The 17339-nt window shown below is 35.1% G+C and overlaps 1 protein-coding gene across 1 annotated transcript in view; it reads right to left on the reverse strand.

The window, feature by feature from the left end:
• Nucleotides 1-294: 294 nt before the first annotated feature.
• The window catches only part of Mipp1 (Multiple inositol polyphosphate phosphatase 1), a 117662-nt gene continuing 100617 nt past the window's right edge, over nt 295-17339 (reverse strand). The window contains exon 6 of the mRNA XM_017617246.1: nt 295-442. Coding sequence (XP_017472735.1) covers nt 328-442 — 115 coding nt within the window. The 3' untranslated portion in view covers nt 295-327. The remainder of the gene's footprint in view (nt 443-17339) is intronic.

The raw sequence follows: 17339 nt of genomic DNA on the forward strand, positions 1-17339 counted from the left end.
TCAAAGCCCAAGATGGAAATGATCTTATTATTGCTATTCAACAATGTCACAAATATAAAATAATAATATATTTATTGGCTTCTGTGTACAATGATATGTACACTCATGTTAACATGTATGACACTTTTATTTTTTATGAACTATGTTTTATTTATATACCAAAATATTGTTAAAAACAAGTACTCTGGCGTTTTAAAGTATTGCCTGTTACTTTCGTTCACAATTTTGCTTTAAATAAAAATGTACTGAAAAGTACTGATTTTTTTAGCATGAAAAAGTCTAAGGTACTGATTTCCCGCATAAAAAATCTGGCAACCCTTACATAAGCTAAATTTTACTTACGGAGCACCACACACTAGTACGATCAACATGCCACGCCTGTTCATAACGACACATGTCCCACATCAGTTCAACGTCCATGGACTCAAGGGAGTATTGGAAGCTGTAAAAGTTGTACAATTAAAAATGAAAATTATTTTAAACAATAAAATTTGCGTAAGCAAACTAAAAAGTATGGCGATTTTTTACACGGTAATAAATACACAGTGGTACAAAAATAAAACGGAATGCCCCAGTCGGTCTTGGTTGTACCTATAACACGGTTATTTTTCCACTCAGAAGTAGTTCCAAAAACATGAAGTCTCTAATTCGCTTTTATATAGGCGTGAAACACCTAGGAAGGAAATTTTGCATGAGGGGGTTGTTGTAAATGAAAGAAACGCTTATATGTAGCGTGCAATAAGAATTGATTTCTTTATTCGAAATTACTTTCTTTTATACAAGATTTCTTACACTAATTTACACTAATACTTACAAACTACAAATGTGCATATGTTATGCTAACTCAGCATATGTGTCATAGTTATTTTGGCAGTCGCACTGACAAACTGACGCTGACGATCTGTTAAGTTGATCGTCACGTGAGTTGGTCAGTGCGCCTGTCTTGAGTAATGCAATTGGCAAGTGTATACTGAACTGTGCCTTTGAACGTATGGTGTTGAATTCCCGCTGAGTTCATTATGACTTATGTGGGTCATGATGGCATTGACATCGTGTGCGGTCGATATTTGTAAATGCATTAGAGTGGTGTATTTACTGTAATACTACACCTTCCGCCTTAAAAAAAAATGGATCTATATAATTGCAGTCAATTCTATATATCCATTTTTAACGACTTAATGACCTACTTAAGGCTTAGTTGCGCTTACAAAATTTTAATTGCTTTTCGGCTCATATTGGCATTATTGCATGAAGTGTATGTTATGGTTTCTTGTTTTTTCTTTCTTTGTGTTTACATTTGTTTTACATCTTTTAATTTGAAGTTTACTTTAAAAAATTTTAATTAGAAGACGGCTTTACTCTTTGCGCCAGGAAGCAAACTTTATACTCCCAGATGATTCGTTTGACAACAACAAAAATACATATTTCAACCTGTGGAAAAGTATCACTATTTAGGGACTTCATCTATATTTCCTAATGGCTTAAATTAATTTTTTCAACTATGCAAAAACACCGAAAGACTAATAATTCGCTGAAAAGAGTATCTAACTCTATGTCTTATATGCAAACCTCGTTTACAAAGTTAGTAAATCGCGAAAAAAGATTTGTAAGCTATAGGCAAAAACCATTCGAATATTCAAATTTGTTGTTATTAAACTGAAAGTTATTTTCGAGATAACTAACAGCACTCGACAAAAAAAACCTCAGCATTATTATACCTTTCATGAGCATGAATGGTATTATAACTTTGGTCCGATGTTTGTAAGTACCAGAATAAGAAGAGATACACCCATTAAAATGTATACTTAAATGATCAGAACATCGAGCTGAGTCGATTTAGCCATGTCCGTCTGTCTGTCCGTCTGTTTGTATGCAATCTAGTCTCTCAGTTTTCGAGATATCCGGATGAAATTTGGTAGGTGGGTGTATTTTTATAATGTATTAATGTGTTGAAATCGGAAGAATCGGACCGCTATAACATATAGCTCCCAGATATGAAATTTTTCGTTATAACTTCTCCATTTATGCAGCTAGGAACTGAAATTTAGCAGTACTTCGACCCATCATTTAAGCTATTTAAGTAGCTAGGATCATGAAATTTTGCACTGGTGTCACTCATTATCAAAAGAATACTTTCAGCGAAAATGGCGAAGATCGGGTCACTATAACCTATAGCCTCGATACACCTGATTGTTCAGATATGAGATTTTTTTGCCATAAGTTTTCCATTTATGCAGCTAGGAACATGAAAATTCGCACCGTTTCCACTCGTTATTAACAGAATACTTACAGTGAAAATACAAAAGATCGGGTCATTATAACATATATCACCCATACAACTGAATGTTCAGTTATGAGAATTTTCGTTATAACTCCTCCATTTAAGCAGCTAGAAACATGAAATTTTGCAATACTTCCACCCATTATCAACAGAATACTTACAGTGAAAATAACAAAGATCGGGTCACTTTTACGTATAGCTCCCATACAACTGATTTTTCAGATATGCGTTTTTTTGTTATAACTAATGGGACCAACCGTACTTTTTTCGGAAGTACAGTACTTCTTTTTGAGCCGTTGTACTTCGTACTTCGAAGTACAGTCAAATGTACTTCATTGAAATATTTTTTACTACCCAAGGCACATTGAACAGGTAGTAGAGCAGCTGATGTGATTTTTTTTCAAATTATTCGGTCTGTAAAATGTAAAATATTTTTAATTTCTTCTCACAAAATATATAAATGGTCAAAATCCCTTTGTATGTGAAAACTTTTCGCATATAAAACAAGCGATTGAAAAGCAACTTCCGGGACGTTCACCTAACTTCGCAGCACAAACGCTGATGCCTGGGTCTTGCAAATGATGGATCAATGCTTCGAGAAGCAAACAAAATTTACTAAGAAAGAAAGTCGTGCCAGTTTTTTCCAAATTTAATATTAAATTTTTACTTTTTTGTATTTTACATGAAAAAAAATCAGATAATTTTTTCACAGTTTAGATAAGGGAAGCAACAACAAAATACACATAAATGTGGTTTTGCTCTAAAACCTGTTTGATATGCCTTGGTACTACCTTTTAAGTTGAGTTTTCTTTAAGTGTTTCGAAAAAATTTTAAAAGGTTAGTCATTTCAGTTAAGACAGGTACTTATGGATAAACACATGAATAACGACTTTCAATCACTTCACTTCTCTAGCCGAAAAATTTCATTATAAATGGAAACTCAATCCAGAAAAATTAAAAGGTGTTAGAGTTTAAAAATTCTGTGGCGAATCTTACTTGCTTCTGTGGATATTCAGAAACGGCAGTATTGATTACATAGTAAGCATTTTCTTATCCGGGCAAAATATTAACAATATGCTTATTAACTATCATACAGGGCTTATTTTTTGGACACGAAATTGCTCCATCTTTCAAGTGGTTTTGATTACTTACATCTCGCGAAATAGTCTCTTATTGTACTATCTTAATTTTTGAATCTAGTGAGAGTTCTCGACCTTCTCTAACACGCAAAATAAAATTGAAATAACCTCACATTTATAGAGAGTTTAAAACAGTTCGTCAGCAATGATTTTTTTAAAGTTTTTTTTTTAATTAAAACATACCAGCGGAGTCTTCAGGGTGCACAATTAGGACTCCCTGTACGGAGCGTTGATGATCCTTGGGAGGCTGCGAAAAGAGTCCCAAAGGAGCATACCCGCAAGAGAAAAGGGCATTCTCAATATACATATATGAAAAAAACTGTAACTTTAGTGATTTCGACGACTCCAATTCACCAATGATTTTGAGAAAAGGTCTCCCTAAATCCTCCGAATATAACCAGAATGGAGTGCTTTCGGAGTGCTCCTATAATTAAAAAGTATTAAAGTTTTCTTTATAATTTTTTTTTTATTGAAAAAACGCTAAATTAAAAAATGATTTACAAATTATTCAGTAAAACACATATAAAAACAGAAAAAACCTCAAATAAATAAAATAAATATTTTTTATCTGGTTTAAAATACGTCCCTTTTAGGTTTGGTACCGCTTTGCGCCCGTTCTATGAAATTCTTTGCCAGAACCAGCATATTTTTGAAAAATACATCTGAAAAGTTCTGCGAGATTTCCACTCGGCATTTAACAGCAAAAATTTGTATGACAAACTTGGGCATTAAAAAATATTCTTGTCATTACCTTAAAAAAATAGTAATTAATTTATTTCCAGATGGCACTTTTTAATTGCCTCCAATTTTTTGTCATTTCAATACCTAGTGGAAATTCGGCATTAGACAAAAGTAATTGTTTATGCATTAAATGCATTTGAAACTGGCATAACGTCAACAGTTCTTTTTGCGATGTACCTTTTCAGCAAAAATCGGAAACGAGGATCAGTTTCTTCTTGATTGAAAATTTAAATTCACAGACTAGATAACAAAAAAACACTTTACACATATTGTCGCTACCATTTAAAACTATCGAATGTGAAAAAATGCTTTTCCAATACAATACCTTGCGCATGAGTTTAGAATGATACGAAAGTTTCCAAATCGTCAAATTTCGAGTCTTCGTAGAAGCAGATTATTCTGGCTTTAACAAAGTGTCGAATCCACTCGTTTTCCTAATGACAACAAAAGTTTTTTGCTCTCCTGAAAATTATCCATTTTTACATTCGATAGTTTGACATGGTAACGACGATATATTCGGAGCGCTCCGAAGACACCCATTGGAGGGTTGCTGTGGGCGTCCTTTTTTACTCCATATTCAGAGCGCTCCACAGTTGGTGCCTATAGCAATGATTTGTTCAATGTAAAACTTTAGAAACTTTCAGTGTAAATATTTTAAAAGTGGTATAATGATTCTTAAATCTGAAATCTTTGTGCAGAGTTTCAGATCGAGCACTTTAATTTGATACATGACTGGTACGCTTAGTAGATCGCTAGAATAATATATAGCATCGATTTTTAATTATTAAAACTGATTTGTTGAATTGGTACACTGTTACCGTTTTTGTATATTTTGCTTTTATCATTTACTCATTACTTTCGTACTATTTTTGGTTTTCAGTTCCTGTACTTTTTTGAGCTATGATATAGTTGGTCACATTAGTTATAACTCCTCCATCTATGCAGCTGGGAACATGAAATTTCGCAACATTACTCATTATCAAAAACATACTTACAGTGAAAATGGCGAAGATCGGGCCGCTATAACTTATAGCCTCCATGATTGTTCAGATATTAGATTATTTGTCATAACTTCTCCATATATGCAGTTAGAAACCTGAAATTTCGCACCATTTTCACTCATTATCAACAGAAAGTTTACGGTTAAATTAGCAAAGATCGGGTCACTATAACCTATTTATTGCCTTCATACAACTGATTGTTAAGATATCGGGTTTTACTGTAAAACTCCTTTATTTGGACAGCTAAAAGCGATAAATTTCGTAAGCTGTTTTGTAAATAATAATACAAAGTCTACTGAGAAAATCATCAAAATCTAAGCTGTATAAGCTTTATCTCTAATAATAATAATCCCAACGGTTTTTACCCTCCATTCCCGTCCATCCGCACGAGGGGCGCAGTCCGCATGACGTACGGAACCAATATTTTAAATTTTTGTGCCGAGTCACGATAGGCAGGAGTTTGTTAAGTGTCGAGATCTAAAACTGTTCAGCTACAGAACTAAATTCATCAGCTGATTTTATGTATTTATGTCAATAATTCACTTATTGAGAGAGGAGAGTATCGCTTTCTTAATGCTGAAAAGCGGATCTGATATATCAAACGTGCTGGAGTGAGAGTTAAAATCCTGGCATAAGCAACGGAGTGGGTCGTGCAATTCAAAATTGGTTTTACAAGCTTTCAGAAATATGGGACAAAAGTGTCTTGATACGCGTGAGGGAACATTAAAGCTTACATCAGCCAGAAGAGACGGACTTGAAATTGAGCCTGTCAGTAATTTAACCATAAAAATTATACCAAGCATTTCCCTGCGACTGGCAAGTGTAGGAAGGTTAATAAGTTTTAAGCGACTCTTCGAAGGTGGAAGACTTTATTGAGAATCCCATCGGAAATTTCCTAAAGCAAAAAGTAGGAATTGTTTTTGTCTGAGTAAATTTGATACCTTGGATTCCAAACCACCGAGCCGTATTCCAGAATCGGCCTAACTAATGTTGTAAACAGGGTTTTAGTGATATAAGGGTCACTAAATTCTTTTGACCATCGTTTCACAAATGCAAGTACACCTTTAGCCTTGTTGACTGTCACATTAATGTGAAGATTAAAATTAAGCTTAGGATCCATTGTGATACCAAGGTCCACAAAATTGTATACCTGTTCCAGGTTATGGTTACCTATTATATAAGAAACTGGCAGAACAGCTCTTCGCGAGAAGCACATTACTTTACATTTCTTAAGATTTAGAGGCATAAGATTTACTTTACACCAGTAAGCCATGCTGTTTAAGTCTGATTGTAGCAAAGACCTTTCTTCAATTGAAACGTACGATTTATAAAGTTTTACATCATCTGCATACATTAAAATTTTGGAGAATTTTATATCTGTAGAAATATCGTTTATAAAAAGCAAGAACAGAATCGGGCCTAGGTGGCTACCCTGAGGGACTCCTGAAGTAACATCAATGACGTCAGAGATAGTATTTTAAAACAATACCCTTTGTGATCTATCATAGAGGTATGAAGAGATCCAACGTTGAAAATTAGGTGGGAGACCAAGAAGATCAAGTTTATAGATGAGCAACGAGTGGCACACTTTGTCAAATGCTTTACTGAAATCAGTATATATAACATCAACAGTTTGGCTCTCACTAAATGCTTTTGAGATATAGGATGTTAATTCAAGTAAATTTGTAGAAGTTGATTTGCCCTTGCAAAATCCATGTTGACTGTATGAAATGCTTGAAGTGATAGAATGCGTCAACCGATTTGTATAATGTTATGCCACTGATGTTCATATACCAGTTTTTGCGATATATCTCCTTTATGTAGGAAGCTAAACCCATTAAATTGTGTAACCGGTTTACATACCGATCACACAGCAGTCAAAATCACTTAGATTGGTGCTATATAAGGTATACCTTCCATACCTCTGATTATTTAGATATGATTTTTTATATATGTAGCTCCTATGTATCTATGCTGTGAATATATACATTTTTGAAATGCAGTAATCTGTTAAAGTAAAATTTTCAAATGTTCATGAAAGGTATGAAGCCTTCGGATTAGACGAAGACAGCGCTGCTCTTACTTGTTTTTAAATAATTTAAGCTCCATCATACTATCGCAACTGGAATGTAACAACCAGGCGATATGCCCATAAAAGAATCNGAAGACAGCGCTGCTCTTACTTGTTTTTAAATAATTTAAGCTCCATCATATTATCGCAACTGGAATGTAACAACCAGGCGATATGCCCATAAAAGAATTGATCTTTTTGTTGTATTAATTTCTTAGACATATCAAACATTATCGGAAACATGTCACCTATAATTAAATTATGTTCTTCTTACTTTTTACAGTACAGTTTAAGGAAGTTCCAACGGTATGTACAAACCTTAAGAAAATCTTAAAGTATTTTGTTTGAATTGAATATTCAGTACAAATCAGTACAAATTTTGAAAAACCAGACCATTAGCGTACTGATTGAAGCAATGAATAAAATCTGTACAAGAGTTGAAAAATCAGTACTGTACTGATAAAATCAGTACGTCTGGCAACCGTAGCTTATGTACATACCCTGCAGTACGGGGGAGTGACTACAGGACTGATGAATCGGTAGGTACCTGATAAACACCGTCAATTCCCGACCGACTACTTGCATTGTATTTCATCGATTACTTTTACAAGCCAATGTCCTAGGCAGTAGTCACCATCGGCTCTCTCTGCACTACCGGGTGTTACTAAAGTAGTGACTTTCCTGATTTATGGGCGCACTTTGTCATAGTTTTTCGCTATTCTGCTTACGACTGGTTCGACTCTGCACTACCATGTGCACTACCACGGGTTAATAGAGTAGCTACTTAACTAGGAGTCGGTGCAGTAGCGGGTCAAAAGGAGCGATTGACTCCAGCAGTACTGGAGGGTAAGAACAGTAAGGGTCAGTTTTTCAGGGCGAGTTCAACTCTGTTTGTCGTTTAAACGAAGTTTAAACTCAATGTGCAGTTTTCCAGTCAAATTTAAACCTAGCTTAAACTGAGTCTAAACGTCCAATCTGGCTGAGTTAAACCGAGTTTAAACTATGAGCTGCTAAGAGCCAGTTTTTAGAGTGCGAGTTTAAACTTAGATTAAGTAAACTGAGTTTCAGTTGGACAGCTAGCTGACATTTGATTGGCTGATCTTTGTTTAAACCAGCCAGATCGGGCATTTAAACCTCGGCCGTGCAATGAAAAACTAGCTCAAAGTTGTATATTTGTGGTCAGCTGCCAAAAGTTAGATGATAAAGGAGGAAACAAATTTAAAATTGTTTGCGAAATAAACGAAAACAGACTCATTTGTATAGCGAAATGCATAAGATGAAAATTGTGTACAAGAAAATTAACAAACGCAACTTGCGTTAGAGTTTACTTGCATAGGGCAATGTAGTCGGGCAACATATGAAACATCTTACAAATTCTTTAAATTTCCGTCTATAATACAGGTCCACAAAAAAATCGATGAAAGGTTGCGCTGACCCAACCTAGTCTTATATATGTTTATGGGGTCCCTGAACACGAATCTGAAGTCCGTTTTGCTCCATCACGTCTGGATTTTCTTCTGATCTCAAAAAACATGTCGGATTTCACGTGACAGAGAAAATTCGAGGTGTTTTTTGAGGTTAGGAAAAAATCTAGACGTGATGGAGCAAAACGGACTTCAGATTCGTGTTCAGCGACCCCTAAAACATATAACAGACTAGGTTTGCTCAAAGGAACCTTTCATCGATTTTTTTTTTGTGGACCTGTGTAATCTTTCAGAACTTTAAACGCGATCGTATCAAAATGGAAAATAAAGGGCTGAAGTTTTGTATATGCATAAAGAAAAAACAGTGTTGCCCTACAAAACAACTAAACTTAAACTCGCACTGAAATACTGGTCAGTAGTTTAAGCTGAGTTTATACTGAGTTTAAACCAGCACTGAAAAACTGGCCCTAAGTATTTATTGGTGTTGGTAAATATCGAGTACTTCTGAGGATCGAGTTTTTGAGTACCGAGTACTTGCATTAAATATACACGTGTTGGTAATATTTCAATGCTTAGGTCCAGTTTTTCAGTGCGAGTTTAACTATGTTTGTCGTTTAAACTAAGTTTAAACTCAGTGTGCAGTTTTTGAGTCAAATTTAAACTGGGTATAAACTAAGTTTATACGCCCAATCTGGCTGGGTTACACCGAGTTTAAACTATCAGCTGTTAAGTTTTTTATTTATAGTCAGCTGCCAAAATTTAGATGAAGAGGATGAAACAAATTAATATTGTATGCGAAATACACGAAAACAGACTCATTTGTATAACGGCACATACTTAAATAAGCGGAATGTTCCTACTTAAGGTGAAAATTGTGCGAAAGAAAATTTACAAACTCAACTTGAGTTTACTTGCATAGGTGCCTAACAAATTCTTTAAATTTCCGTCTATTATCTTTCAGAACTTTAAACGCGATCGTATCGAAAGTAAAAATAAATAGTTTTGTATCTGCATAGAGAAAATTAATCCCAAATTGCATCTTATATTACGTTCTCATTGAACCACAAACTCGAGTTTATGGGCCATTTTGGAGTTTAACGCTAAACTCTACTCTTAAACTCGGAGTTTACCATACAAAAAATTTAGTTAAACTCTCCTTTTTTGGAGATTATGCGAATGCAACCCTTTTTTTGACCGGATTTGGTTTTTGTCTTTGATAATACAAACTTGCCGACAGTTAGTCTATTCTCGTACTGCAGGATTTAATCAGAAATAGTCCGAGGTCGCTCCGTGCACATAAGTCTAGAATATCAACAATCTAGCGATGCAAAAACCAAAAATGAGGCGCGGTAGAACTTTTTGTGCTGATTTCAACCCTATCAAAATTANGCGATCGTATCGAAAGTAAAAATAAATAGTTTTGTATCTGCATAGAGAAAATTAATTCCAAATTGCATCTTATATTACGTTCTCATTGAACCACAAACTCGAGTTTATGGGCCATTTTGGAGTTTAACGCTAAACTCTACTCTTAAACTCTGGCGGAAGTAAAAACTAAAGAAGATATCAATTTTTTAATTTTTTTAATATTAATATCTTCTGAATAACATAACTTATTAAATTATTAATGGCGTCAAAATTAAGGTAATTAATTTGTCTCATATATGTACATATATATTTTATATGTTTTTTTTTATATTTTTAATCCAAAAATACTAAAAACACTAAAAAATATAAATACATTTTCAAAATTTCGTTTATATAAAACAAGTTTTAAAACTGGTTGTTCAAGCCGCCGCTTAAACTTAGTGCAGCGGCCGTATGCGCATCCTTTGGCCGTAGGTGTGTGGAGTCAAAGCGACTCCGAAAGATAATTAGAGAGCGCGCACGGCCGCCTACATCATAGTGCCAAGTCGGCACGAAAGTCGGTTTAGCTAATATAGTCGGTCAACGCGCACGAGCCCTGTGGAATTAGTAATTTGCGAATTCTAAATAATTTTTTAATAAGTGACCTCTTGTATATATTTATACGTACATATACATCTAAATCCGGATAAATAACTTCAGCTAAACTTTGTGATTAAACTGAGTGGAAATTGTAAATCTTAAAATTGAAAGAAACCAAGCGAAAAATATTCATAGTCCTTCGCAGACAGCCGTGGCCCAGCTCTTAAAAAAAAAATAATAATCATTAAATTGAACAAGTTCAACTCCTCCCGCTCGTTCGTTTAAAATACGCCAAAAACAAGTACCTAAGTGGAAAAAACAATAAAAAAAGTGGTCGTATATTTATGTACATACATACATTTCGCAAAAAACAGTGAAATAATTTCCTACGCCCTTTTTGACTAAAAGCCGGGTGAGACAAGCAGACTCTTGCTGGATACTCACTTCCCGCGCTGTATAGCAGGCTACTGTCGACCAGAATTGGGTGCTCCAACATCCACCTCTGGAAGAGAACAAAGCCTTGCTGACCACTGTAGAGCGGGTGCAATGGGCTTTATCAACATTTAGCCCATACAGATCACCAGGACCGGATGGAATCTATCCATGTCCCCTGCAGCATGGAATTAGACACATGGCGCCAGTCCTCTCTAAACTCTATAGAGCTTCGCTCTTGTTGGGTCACATTCCCAGCATATGGTCTGAGGTTAAGGTCGTGTTTCTACCCAAAATGGGTAAGCCGGAACAATTACCGTCATCTTACCGACCAATTAGCCTCAGTTCCTTACTTCTAAAAGGCATGGAGAAAATACTGGATGAGTACATCAGAGAAGTCAACCTAAAGGAACGACCTCTTAATAAGAACCAATTTGCCTGTCAACCAGGGAAATCCACTGAGACTGCCATTCATAGCCTTACTTCAAAAATTGAGAAGGCTCTGGAGTCTAAAAATATAGCCCTTTGCGCCTTTATTAATATTTCAGGGGCTTTTGATAACACATCATATAGGGCAATAAAAGATGCCTTGTTAAGAAAGAGTGTAAGCCCAATCATAAATCAATGGGTGTGAGGATAAAGGCCTAACTATCAATCCTACAAAGACTATTATTGTTCCATTCACTCGAAGGAGGAAATTATCTACTACTAAACTCACTTTGAGCGGCACAGAAATAGAATTTTCCAGTGAAGCTAAATATCTGGGAGTAACTCTTGATAAAACACTTAACTGGAATGCACATTTGGACACTGTTATCAACAAGGCGATGAAGGCCTTCTCTGCCTGTTCACGACTTTTTGGTAAAACATGGGGCCTTACCCCCAAAATGACCTACTGGTCATTTAACACTGTCGTTAAGCCAATAGTAACCTATGCTTCCTTAGCATGGTGGACTAAGGCTACACAAAAAAGTGCAAGCACTAAGCTAAGTAAATTGCACAGAATAGTTTGCATTGGCATAACAGGAGCTATGAAGACCTGCCCGGCCGATGCACTCAGCGCCCTGGTTGGAATACCTCCCTTTCCTATTTTAATAGAAAAGGAAGCTACCACAGCGGCACTGAGAGTGCAGGATACCTCCGACCTGAAAATTGGAAATATGATGGGTCACACGAAGGTCCTAATGAAATTCGCTAATGACCCCATACTAGNACCTCCCTTTCCTATTTTAATAGAAAAGGAAGCTACCACAGCGGCACTGAGAGTGCAGGATACCTCCGACCTGAAAATTGGAAATATGATGGGTCACACGAATGGTTCCAAAACTAGAAATCTCTAGGAAATTTGAGGTACACATTGCGGATCGAGCTCTCTGAAATACAGGGAACCCATACACCAAACCTAATGGGGAGGTTTGGTACACTGGTGGATCTAAGCTTGAAAATGGTAAAACTGGGGCTGGCATTTTTGGGTCGAACTTTAAAAAATCGATACCAATGGCTATCCCACCATATTTCAGGCGGAGATTCATGCAATAGAAATTTGTGGCAGAGAATGTCTTAGAAGGGGAACCTCATCGAAATATATCTGCATTATGTCGGACAGTCAGGCAGCCCTACTGGCCCTGAAGTCCCATAAAATAAGTTCTCAGCTAGTATATGATTGCCGCAATGTCCTAAATGCTCTTGGTGACAAGAATACCGTTTTACTAGGATGGGTATGAGGCATGAGGGACATGATGGCAATGAGGAGGCTGACTGCCTAGCGAAATAGGGATCTGCCGCAGAATTTTATGGTCCGGAACCCTTTTGTGGGCTCACCAAAGCACATATAAAGGGGACCATAAATAACTGGGTAGACAAAATGTTCAACAGGCATTGGATGGAATGTCCAGGGCACAAACGATTTATCTGTCCTTCAAACGAAGTTTCAAAGAAACTAATCAATTTAGGCGGAGAGGACCTCAAAACTCTCACTGGGTACTACACGTGACACTGTTCTCTTCGTTACCACCTCAGTAAAATCAATCTTTCAGAAACAAACGTCTGTCGCTTCTGTGAGCTGGACGAAGAAACGCCAGAATGTGAATGTGATGCTCTCGCTAGGCGCAGACTAGCCCACTTTGGTGGCGCTACCCTTAATCCATTTGAAATTTGGAACAAAACGCCCTTGGAGGTGCTAGGCTACATTAAGAGCCTTCCCATATAGGCCGGGGGCCACGCACAATAGACCACTTTAATATAATTTGCTCTATTTACATACATAAATTTTTTTTGAATTTTTAAACAAAAGAAAAAGGTTGCATACTTATGCACCTAATGTACATACCAGGGACGGAAAATAATCATTCTTTTTAATTATAACCAAAAAGTTGTAATCGTCGTAAAACAATTTAAATTATTCTCACGTATTTTTGTTCGTACGTCATACTGGAATTAACAATGATTTTTATTTTTCGAGTTTAACCAATAAAGATTAAAAATAATAACTAATATTTAAGTTTTATCTTTCGCTCAAAGGAAATTATTATTACTTGATTTTTATTTTTTCTATCACAAATAATGATTATTTTATGATTTTTTATTATTTCGCTCAAAGATAACAATTATTATTGAGTTTTATTTTTTCACTTAAGAATAATGATCATTCAAAAAACTCAACAGCTATACCAACGCATCATCTTCAGAGGTAGTGATACCCTAATAAAAGGAATAAGTACCCAACTTTTCAGGTCAACATTTCCGTAGGTTGCGTCTGTATGGCCTTTCCAATTTCATAAATAATCATTATTTTTAATTGGAAAAATAAAACTCAAAATCAATGATTATCTCTGAGCGAAAAAAAATCATAAAATATGTACCATCAAATCATTGGTGTTGAAGGGACTGTATGTATGCATGGGCGTAGCCAGGTAGGGGCTGNCCCCCCCCCCCCCCCCCCCCCCCCCCCCTAACATTAAAATTTTCCTTATATATATATAAAATAGTACCCTGAAATGCCAGCTTAATAGGGTCGAGCGCCTGCCCCCCCCCTTAAATTTCATTCTGGCTACGCCGATGTATGTATGCAAGTATATACTTACAATATATGAGCAAATATAAAAGTCGATACAATTTATAGTCGAAAAGTACACCTTTTCTAAAGATTTTGTACTGAAGGAACAATTTCATTTCCCAACATTAAGGCGAAATGTAAGCACGCCCGTCAAGTTAGAAAATAGAAATTGCTCGGCTACAACTAGGCGTGTAATCACACGACAGCCTTGTCCTGTGTTGTGGATTGTGTTCAGTTACGGTTGTCAGACGTACTGATTTTTGAACTCTTGTACTGATTTTCTTTATTTCTTCAATCAGTACGCTAATGTCCTGATTTTTCAAAATTCGTACTGATTTGTACTGAATTTTCAATTCAAACAAAATACTTTAGGATTTTCTTAAGGTTTTTTCATAACGTTGGACCTTCCTTAAACTGTACCGTAAAAAGTAAGAAGAAAATAATTTAATTATAGTTGATATATTTCAGATAATATTTCATATGCCTAAGAAATAAATAAAACAAAAATTTCATGCGTTTTATGGGCATATCACCGGGTCGTTACGTACCAGTGGCGATAATATGATGGGGTTTAAATGATTTAAAAACAAGGCTGACGTTTGTTTGTCGAGGTAGTTATCTCGAAGCTAGTTATCTCGAAAATAACTTTCAGCTTAATAACAACAAATTTGAATATTCGAATGGCTTTCGCCTATAACTTAAAACTCGTTTTTTACAATTTACTGACATTGTAAAACAGTTTTGCATACAAGACATAGAGCTAGATACTGTTTTTAGCGAATTGTTAGTCTTTCAAAGCTTTTGCGTAGTTGAAAAAATTAATTTAAGCCATGAGGAATTATAGATGAAGTCCCTAAATAGTGGTACTTTCCCACAGTTTAAAAAAATATGTAATTTAGTTTTTCTTTGCTACCCCACTCAAACAAAGCAACTGAAAGGATCTTAAGTATAAAGTTTGCTTCTGGCGCAAAGAGAGAAACCGGCTTCTAACTAAAATTATTTAAAGTGAACTTCATATTAAAAGTAATCTTAAAATGAAGTGTATAGAATTTTTTGACCATTTGGAAACTAAAGATGGAAATTATCTCATTATTGCTATTCAAAAATGTTATAAATAAAAAATAATTTATTGACTTCTGTGTACAATGATGTGTAAACTCATGTTATAATGAATAACACTTTAATTTTTTACGAACTATATTTTATTTATATATNTTAAAATGAAGTGTATAGAATTTTTTGACCATTTGGAAACTAAAGATGGAAATTATCTCATTATTGCTATTCAAAAATGTTATAAATAAAAAATAATTTATTGACTTCTGTGTACAATGATGTGTAAACTCATGTTATAATGAATAACTTTTTAATTTTTTACGAACTATATTTTATTTATATATCAAAATATTGTTAAAAACAAGTACGCTGGCGATTTAAAGTATTATCTGTAACTTACATTCATAATTTTGCTTTGAACGAAAATGCCCTGAAAAGTACTGATTTTTTACCATGAAAAAGTCTAGCGTACTGATTTCGCGCCTAAAAACTCTGGCAATCCTATGCTCAGTTTATACGGTTTATACATATTTTATTTTGACAGGCTGCACGCCGCACACAACNTTTAATTTTTTACGAACTATATTTTATTTATATATCAAAATATTGTTAAAAACAAGTACGCTGGCGATTTAAAGTATTATCTGTAACTTACATTCATAATTTTGCTTTGAACGAAAATGCCCTGAAAAGTACTGATTTTTTACCATGAAAAAGTCTAGCGTACTGATTTCGCGCCTAAAAACTCTGGCAATCCTATGCTCAGTTTATACGGTTTATACATATTTTATTTTGACAGCCGCACACAACAAGCCCTTTATGTGTTTACAGCTTAACAGAAAATTTCCCGCGGAGTTATTTGTCTATGTTTCAAATGTAGCTAAAATAATGTATTTGTACCGAATATATGTTCAAAAGTAAGAAGTTGAACAGTAGGTACGATTCTACATAGTTTTACATCACTATTTCGCACCACTTGTTCTCTTCTTCCTTTTCTTATTCAAAATTATTCTTTACACTCTCTTTCTCATAATAATCTGAGGTCACACCCAGTTGCTCTCAGCTCGATTGGCGAAATCTTGTATTTTATCCTTCCTGGACAAGAGCTGTGAATAACTGTATCATGGTGCCNGCACCACTTGTTCTCTTCTTCCTTTTCTTATTCAAAATTATTCTTTACACTCTCTTTCTCATAATAATCTGAGGTCACACCCAGTTGCTCTCAGCTCGATTGGCGAAATCTTGTATTTTATCCTTCCTGGACAATAGCTGTGAATAACTGTATCATGGTGCCAACATACAATATGGTTGGAATGGTGGAGTGCAATAAGGCCCGCCGAAATAACGCCCATGGGCTTTATATCCTAAAAAAAAAAAGAAATAAACCCCGCGAACGTTATTGCCTTTTTGAAAAAGAAATTAAGCCCGCGGGCTTTATTGCTTTTTGCCAGTGGGCATTATTTCCTTTTCGGTATGGCAATAACGCCCGCAGGCTTCATTTCCTAAAAAAAGAAATAAGGCCCGCGGGCGTTATTTCATCTCTATTTTGGCTCTTGTCTCCATTTTAGAGTAAATATGTACATCCAAAACCCCCTGTTCTAAATAAAAACTAACTAATACTAAACAATTGGTTTCCTTTATTATACGAAGAAATTGAAATTAACAAATTTCAATGCATATATTTAATACATGAGTCAGAATTTCTGAAACGGGCCACTTTAATTATGTGATATTTTATTTCCAATCAGTAGTGGTATTTTTTGATAGCCATTGGCAATACTGACAAATGTGTAACTTTGCTTTTAAAAAAAAAAAAAATCTTATATATCGACAAGTGTTTTTTGTTTGTCCTGTTTACTTAAAAATTCAATAACAGTCGAACTAATTGACCGATTTTGACAATTCAACCGTCATAATCAATGCTATTAAATACTCGTCAAGAACTTAAGTTTTATTTATTTAAAAATAATTTTTAAGGGTAATTTTCTATAAAATTGTTGGTAAAATTAAGAAAGAAATAGTCTTCTCCACCACTTTTCAACACAGAAAAAAACCTTATATGCAAAATTTTACTGTCTAAAATATTCTGTTGACAAAAAAAATGGAACGCAACGTGGAAAGCCGTTATTTTTAATTGAAGGCTGACGCGCAATGCAACGAGCGCGTTCGGACTTATTTTGGTCAAGTGCGTC

This window comes from Rhagoletis zephyria, unplaced genomic scaffold (assembly GCF_001687245.7).
Source record: "Rhagoletis zephyria isolate East Lansing unplaced genomic scaffold, Rhagoletis_zephyria_1.1 Rzeph_scaffold_01372, whole genome shotgun sequence".
NCBI lineage: Eukaryota > Metazoa > Arthropoda > Insecta > Diptera > Tephritidae > Rhagoletis > Rhagoletis zephyria.